The 7,944-nt window shown below is 36.6% G+C and overlaps 1 protein-coding gene across 5 annotated transcripts; it reads left to right on the top strand.

Annotated features, from left to right (window-relative positions):
* Positions 1-799: 799 nt before the first annotated feature.
* On the top strand, positions 800-6,839 carry LOC125862261 (sufE-like protein 1, chloroplastic/mitochondrial). 5 transcript variants are annotated; one of them, XR_007446030.1, is made up of 3 exons: positions 800-2,010; positions 5,967-6,077; positions 6,703-6,839. XR_007446030.1 is itself a non-coding variant. In XM_049542292.1 (2 exons), exon 1 carries the CDS (start codon positions 822-824, stop codon positions 1,989-1,991), a length of 1,170 nt encoding a protein of 389 aa, XP_049398249.1. In that variant the 5' UTR covers positions 800-821; the 3' UTR covers positions 1,992-2,010; positions 6,712-6,833. The 5 variants fall into 5 exon arrangements, 4 of the variants coding, with proteins under 4 accessions (XP_049398249.1, XP_049398251.1, XP_049398250.1 ...); XM_049542292.1 differs by lacking the exon at positions 5,967-6,077 and having other exon boundaries at positions 6,712-6,833; XM_049542294.1 differs by lacking the exon at positions 5,967-6,077 and having other exon boundaries at positions 6,689-6,831.
* The last annotated feature ends 1,105 nt before the right edge of the window (positions 6,840-7,944 follow it).

Below are 7,944 nucleotides of genomic sequence, written 5' to 3'. Positions count from 1 at the left end.
ACATGAATTTAGGAACAAATCACGACTGTAGAGTATCTGTCGTATCATTAATATCATCGTGTTGTTAAAAATCATGTATCCGAAATTTAATGGTGGATACATATACATGGTCAGACACCTCATTACTAAAAATACAACTCAGATCTTAATTAAGATTACTACTTATTGGATACACATGTTTCAAGGGCTATATCAAAGTAATATTGGTACTACCAAATCCATGTCACGGTAACCAAAGAAAGCCTTAGAAGAACACCAGCAAACAAAAACTCTCTACAATACTCCCTTTGATCCTTTTGCGTTGTGGCATAACATAATCAAAACTAAGATCCATTTCTTCCAGAGACAAACAATCAAGACCCACTCTGAATTAAAGTTTTCTCTGTAGCAATTATTTTGATTTGATCTAGTTATAAATGAACAATACAGAATAATATTTGGGTTTAGGAGAATTTGTCGGCCATGGTGATGATATCTTGAGAAGAAGAGAGTAGATTAGCTATTGTTGGAATGAAATTGTACGATGAAATTCCTGAATCATAAAAGAGGAGACATAATTGAGTGATAAATATGGGAGAGGAGAATTAAGAGATAGTGGTTGATTTGGAGTGAAAGAGTTAATTAAACAGATAGTTAATCAATCCTAATTTTAAGGTATATGGGTATCTAATAATCTAACTGTATCTTCAAATAATATATTAATATATGGTATAAAATATTAAAAGTGATAATATATGTAATTGTTTGATGTATGTCTAATAAGGTAGTTTATCCGAATATAAATACCCACTAATGTTTTGATTGGTTGAAAATGAAGGATTATGCCTAGCGAGGTTGGTTCCCTCTTCTCTCGAATCTTCTCAACATCAAACTCACCATTTTCTCTACTTCCTTTGCTCCATCATCTTCCATCCATGTCGATTTCCACCAAAATTCCTCATCCTCTCCTTCATCACCCTAATTCACCATACCCCAAAACCTCAAAATCCTCATTTTTATACTCAACACCCTCTAAATTAACCTTCTTTAGATCCATTACCATTGAAAGAATTTCAACAAAATCTGTTTCTGCAACCCCAGAAGCAGCAGGAGCAGGTGCAGCTTCAGAATCCTCTTCTTCATCTCTCCAACCCATTGAAGAGCTTCCGCCGAAGCTTCAAGAAATCGTCAAGCTTTTTCAAGCAGTTGAACTACCAAAGGCTAAATACGAGCAACTGTTGTTTTACGGCAAGAATTTAAAACCACTTGATACCCAGTACAAGACTAGTGAAAATAAGGTTCAGGGTTGTGTTTCACAGGTTTGGGTTAGGGCGTATTTTGATTCTGAGAAAAATGTTGTATTTGAGGCTGATTCTGATTCGGTACTTACTAAAGGTCTTGCTGCTCTGTTAGTTCAGGGACTTTCTGGAAGACCTGTAGAAGAGATTTTAAAAGTTTCCCCTGATTTTGCTGTACTTTTAGGGTTGCAACAAAGCTTAACTCCTTCTAGGAATAATGGGTTTTTGAATATGTTGAAGTTAATGCAGAAAAAAGCACTTCAGTTGTATGTTGAAGCTGAGAAAGGTGCTAATTTAGGCCAGAGTGAAATATCGAATGCCTCGTCGACTGAGTCTCACGATGTTAATGGTAATGGAAATGTTGAGTCTATTGCCAGTCCTGAAGTTAATGGAAACAATGCAACTGTTGGTGCTAGTGATGATGGTGTTTTGAGGAGTAGAGGGATGAGAATCAAGGAGAAATTGGAGAAGGAACTTAGGCCTGTTGAACTAGAAGTTGAAGATATATCTTACCAGCACGCAGGACACGCGGGGATTAGAGGTAGTGATGGAGAGACACACTTTAATTTAAAAGTGGTGTCTGAGGAATTTGAAGGCAAGAGTTTGGTTAAGAGGCATAGGATGATTTATGGTTTACTGCAAGATGAGTTGCAGAATGGACTACACGCATTGTCAATTGTGGCCAAGACACCGTCTGAAGTTGGTAGTAGTTGAATTGCTGGCGTCAAGAGAGGTCTGGTTCTTTTTGTCACGTAAACTTTTCATCCTTGTGGAATTTATTGAAACTTATACCTCATAATAGCTTGTAGCATAAAGTGGATAGCTATGACGAGGAGTCTGTTTTGTCGCGAGAATCTTAATAAAATTGTTCCAGGATTTAAAACTATAGTTTTCTTTCCTCCCAAGAATCATTTTAATACAAAGCTTCAATTGTATAACTGCTGTAATTTGGTTGCTTCAGTCTTATCAACTTTCTCTGTGACACACTTGGACCTGCTAATCAACTTCAAGAATGATAAACTAGCTATTTGGAGTGCCATTACCTTGATAGCAATGAAAATTTTATCCTTATCTTGTACAATGATGATGCAATTTTTTCTAATTTCAGCTCAACTTGTTGAAATGCAATTACAATTATCCTTTATAAGTAACTCTACTTTTTTAGGCCTTTCACGTTTATGGTAACCTAAAAAATGAATACTTTTAAGTTTTAATGGGGTTTTTAGTGTAAATTCATGATATATCTAAAGAAGTCTACCTCTAGTGAACAATGCTTCTGGTTTCCTTGAACCAAAGTGATTTAAATATTCTATCACATTCCGTGGGAAATGAGATTTCTAAGTCGCATTAATTTTGTAATCTGGGGGATTTATGAGAGCTATAGAAGGATTTGTTATATGTCACTCTTTTCTCTTGCAACTTTGTGAACCAAGGAATCTATACATCAATTTAATTGTGAAGAGTATCTAGACAATCCTGAACAATTTGCTCCAATGCTGAGTATCTAGACAATGCTGGGATTTTTTCTTAAACATCTGGTGGCAAAGTGATGTCACAGACGTCAAAGAGTTTGTTTGTAGAGCTGCAATCCCAAAGAATATCCAGAAAGCTGAAGCAGATATGGAGGACCACTCCATTGTGCATATTTTGGACTTTATGGTTGGAAAGGACCAAAGCTTGCTTTGAAGGGCATAGGGATCACATCTCCAGTATTAAGAATAGATGTATTCATAATCTATAATGTTTGGCGTAAATGCAGTTCTTTTTTTTTTTGATAACCGAGAAATCCGTCTGTGACCCGCCCTTTGGACCAATCACAACCTTCTAAACTCGGTGGATAATGGGCCCGCCCCTCTACCCTTCTCCACTTAAATACCGGGCTTCACTTTGCATGGTTTGGGGATTGAACCTGCGACCTAAGCCACAAATCCTCCACCTTTTGCCACTTGAGCTAGGCCTTGGGGGCAGGTGTAAATGCAGTTCTTTGGTGGATCTGTATCAGTTTTTGGATCTCTTGTATTTGTTAGGAGGGTTGTAGGGTGTGTTTTCAGGGATGTTTTCCTTTTTATTTTCCTGTACCTTCTTTGTACCTTATTAATAAGCTTTTACCTCTTTTTGTTTTAAAACAAGTTAATTCTGAAGAAAATGAAATATGTAGAAATAAATAGTTTAGGGAGGTGAAGGGGATTCTCTAGAAAGAAATTGTCTATATGGTGCCCTATTATTTCTCAAGGAATGGTATTTTTTGGTGATCAGAATCATGAAGCACAATGCATCATAGGCTGATAGTACATTTTTTGGATGCCTCAGCCTCCTCCAGGCTTTGTTTCCGTGGGTTGTATAACCTGCAAAGGAGTACCAAATGAATCTAATTTTGGTTCCTTAAGATGCACCCGCAGTGATATGGTTGCTGGTGGTCAGTTTTCGGAACAAAGCATTTGGGATATATATGATGCCAAATTCTCGAAGAAGCCCTTTAGTTTATGGGTTATTGGAGATGAGTTAGGACATTTCATTGTTCGCAGTGGCTTCAAGAAGCCTCCAAAGAGGCTTGTGTTGAAGCTTACTGATCGAGATATGGCTAGTGGTCTGGATGATATGGTGGTTGACGCAGAAATCAGGACATTCTCTGCAGCCCTTTTTGATGATTATGGCAGTTTGGTAATCAATTTATGCTTTTCAGTACCTTTAATTTCTCCTGCACGTTTCTAATTGCCAAGTTACTTAAATTTAGGTGTCTATTGATAGAATAAACTGGAACTGTTGGAAGATACTTTTACTAGGTTATAGATGCATGCAACCTGCAAAATGTTTTCAGTTCTACTTGTATAACTAGATGGTTCTCAAATATGGCATCTCCTTGTTATGATATCAAGATTACATATATGTAATATGATCACCTTTGATGTAGTAGTATGAACATAATTTTCCAATTTCCTGACTTAATGTTTGGTCAAGCTGTCAAATTCAGTTTTTTTTTTTTTTTGGGGTAACTAACTGATTAAATTACTAAAGCAGCAAATAGGTACAAAGTATTCCACAGTGTTGGACAAACAAGCTTCAAACACTGATCGATAAAAGCAAAATTACATCAAGAACCCTATCTCGTAAACATCAGCCTAAGGATAGTAATTAAGCATGGGTAGCCTAGAATGCAGACGATCAAATAGAGACCCCTTGTAGTGAATTGCTTGAGCAGCCAGTCTTATGAGTATTTCAGGGCTTCTACTTCTCATCTGTACAGTCTCAAGTTCCTCTCGTGCCACACCAAGTAAAGACAACATGTTATGGATAATCTGTAAAGAGCAGCTTGCACTGAGTTGCCTTTGGCATGAGCAATAGCCCACATCACTTTATTCTTCCATTCCAGAGATGATCTTTGAGTCCTAGCCATTAGAGAATTCTGTCCCAGATAGTAGATGAGTAATGGCATTTGAAGAAAAAATGATCTAGACTCTCATCATTGTTAGTGCAAAGGGAACAAGACAGGTCATGTCTAGGACTCCATTTTGCTAATCTGTCTCTAGTCAGCACTCGGCAGCCTTTTCCACAGAGCCAAATACAGTATAAACTTCTCCCTAGGGGCTCCATGGTTGTTACATGGTAATTTCCTCCATTCTACCTTCGTATAGTCACCTCCCAATTTGCAATAGACCACCTTTGTGCTGAATTTAGTTCTGAGGGTGACATCCTGCTTCTTGTAGCCAGCTATTTCCAATGTTCTTTTGGCATTGAGGATCTCCTTAATAGTGCATGATGCTTGACTATTATTAAGATCCCAAACACTTCCACCTTTGATGTAGTACGCATGGACCAGTTGGATCCATAGCATGTCCTTTTTCAAGCACAGATTCTAGAAATGTTCACTAATAGCTCTTCTATTCCAATCAGTAATGTCAACGAAGCCAAGGCCTCTAGCAGTTTTCAGCATAGCATGTCCTTTTTCAAGCACAGATTCCAGAAATGTTCACTAATAGCAGTTCTATTCCAATCGGTTATGTCAACGAAGCCAAGGCCTCCAGCAGTTTTCAGCTTATTTTGAGAAGTTTTTCTTATCAAAGTGCTTTTCAATGAATTGCCTTGGGAGGTACCCAAAGTGTGGTGAATGAACTGGTTGAGAGCCATGAGGTCTTAGGTTCAAATCTCAGCGGAGACAAAGCACCAGGTGATTCTTGTCATCTGTCCTAGCCTTGGTAGATAAAGTTACCTGGTACCTGATGCTGGTGGGAGGTGACTGGTATCCTGTGGAACTAGTCAAGGTGAGCGAAAGCCTGTCCGGACACCATGGTCATAAAAAAAAGTGCTTCGGGAGAGTAGCAATTTGTGATTGGCTAATATTGTCAAAGTGTTTTAACTATCAAATTACGAAAAAGGATATGCATATAGTTGTCAATTATTTTTGATGTGGATATTCTTGTCATAAAAGAAATTCAAAAGTACTTATTTTTAGGAGAAGCTACACTTTTCTGCTGATGCTTCAAACTGAAACAAAATCTCTGCTACTATTCGTAACACTTATTTATAGTAAAACTATAAGATTGAAAAATAAGCACTTTTCATCTTTCAAAGTCTTGGCCAAACAAGTTATGAATGCTTCTACGTGCTTTTTGTTACTGTGGATTACGTTGACACTTGAGAGAGTATATGCATTATCAATTTATCCCTCTTACTGTTCTACCCAATTTGCAGATGGTTCTGTAACGTGTCTTTCAGTGACATAACTTTCAATTTACATCAAAGGTCTAACTATCTGAGTTCCAATGTGACCTTTTCCTTGGCTGCTAGATCATACAATGATAGGTATGACTCTCGGGAGCCTCTTTTGGAGCCGATTGACAGATTATTGAGGTTTTTCTTCTATTGGATTTTGTAAACATCCCAGTGCTTCTTTCATTGTTAGTGTAACAGTTCTACTAATCAGTAAGATTATGATAAACTATGATTTTTCTTCTTTGCTATGGAAACTAATTTTTGGACCAACCGTGATGCATCGTGTGAAGTGTTCTCTTCCTTGTCATGTTTGTTATATGAAATTGATACATTACTTGATCATGGAACTACCGATTGATTATATGCAAGTTATTTGACTTCATTTGAATTATTTATTTCGTAGACAAAGATTAAGTTCCTTTCTTGTCTTGCTCAAATATTGCTTCATTTTCCAATAATTAACATATTATACATGTTCAGGTGCACTTCAATAACCTTCTTTTCAGCCTTGTCATTTTGTATCATAAGTGTGAACTGGAACTGCAACTTGTTACAATCTTGCCATTATATTATGAATTGTGTCTATATTAGAAGCACAGAACCTTTAGTCAAATCAGTCCTATTTTGAATTTTGTGCCTGTTTTTCTTAGCTGCTCCTTTAGTCAAATCAATCTTTGCTTTGTGGGATGTCTACTTATTAGTGAATATGACTCAGAAATGCAAGAGAATACAATAAACCCCTACCCTCTACTGGATGTCAATGTCGGGGCTCAACAACGATGAAGAGGCAGCTCCTAACTTGTGGTGTCGTCGTGGGTAGCTCTTATGTTCAGACTCTAGGAAAGAAGACAAACAAAGTACTCAGTTGGTATCATCGGCCTCTCTCCATACTAGTCTTTGAGAAAACACGAATATATTATATATTGAAATTATATCATAAGTTATACTATCAGTAGTTAAGATATCATGTTCATGCTTTGTACTCGTTCATCGTGTCATTTCAACATAGCTTTTGTTATAAGATACACTCCTATTTTGACCACATTTGAATGGTTCTTTGAAATCATAACATTGATCATAAGCCATATACAATCATATTCTTTTATCAGTAGTACATATATCGCCACACGTACATCATGATGTTCGATCACCTGCCTGGTCAATTAGGGAATATTTCTTTTCTCAATATGAATAAGAACAAAAAACCTTGCTAGCAAGCCCCAAATACAAGCACACTATGGAACTTTGTCTCATTGTACTAGAAGAGGAAGAAGAACAATAAATTGTATGTATTTTATACGTTGGGTTTATGTTATTTGTATGACCAATATATCAGTGGACATAAAGTGACAAAACACCACACACAAAATACATACAACAATTTATTTTATTTTTTTNTATATCGCCACACGTACATCATGATGTTCGATCACCTGCCTGGTCAATTAGGGAATATTTCTTTTCTCAATATGAATAAGAACAAAAAACCTTGCTAGCAAGCCCCAAATACAAGCACACTATGGAACTTTGTCTCATTGTACTAGAAGAGGAAGAAGAACAATAAATTGTATGTATTTTATACGTTGGGTTTATGTTATTTGTATGGCCAATATATCAGTGGACATAAAGTGACAAAACACCACACACAAAACACTTGCAACAATTATTTTATTTTTTAAAATTTTGTATATCAATTTTATGTTTTTACCCCAATTTTATATCTTATCCATAAAAATTTCAAAATCCATATGCTCAAATATTTCACAACCCTATTATAAACCTGTACTGTACCATCACGGCCAAACAAATTTCATGTAGCATAATAACATTTGTATCATTTCACTCGAGTTATATGATAGTAAGCCAACGCATGAATTGAATGCATACAATGTATATGGTGCCACAAATAATTGATGTCCCTAGGGATGGCAATGAAATGGGGTAGGGCGAGTTTGAC

The sequence above is a fragment of the Solanum stenotomum genome, chromosome 4 (genome assembly GCF_019186545.1).
Source record: "Solanum stenotomum isolate F172 chromosome 4, ASM1918654v1, whole genome shotgun sequence".
In the NCBI taxonomy this organism is placed as follows: domain Eukaryota; kingdom Viridiplantae; phylum Streptophyta; class Magnoliopsida; order Solanales; family Solanaceae; genus Solanum; species Solanum stenotomum.
Note: the sequence above shows the minus strand (reverse complement) of the source record. Positions and strands in the feature narration are given on the sequence as shown.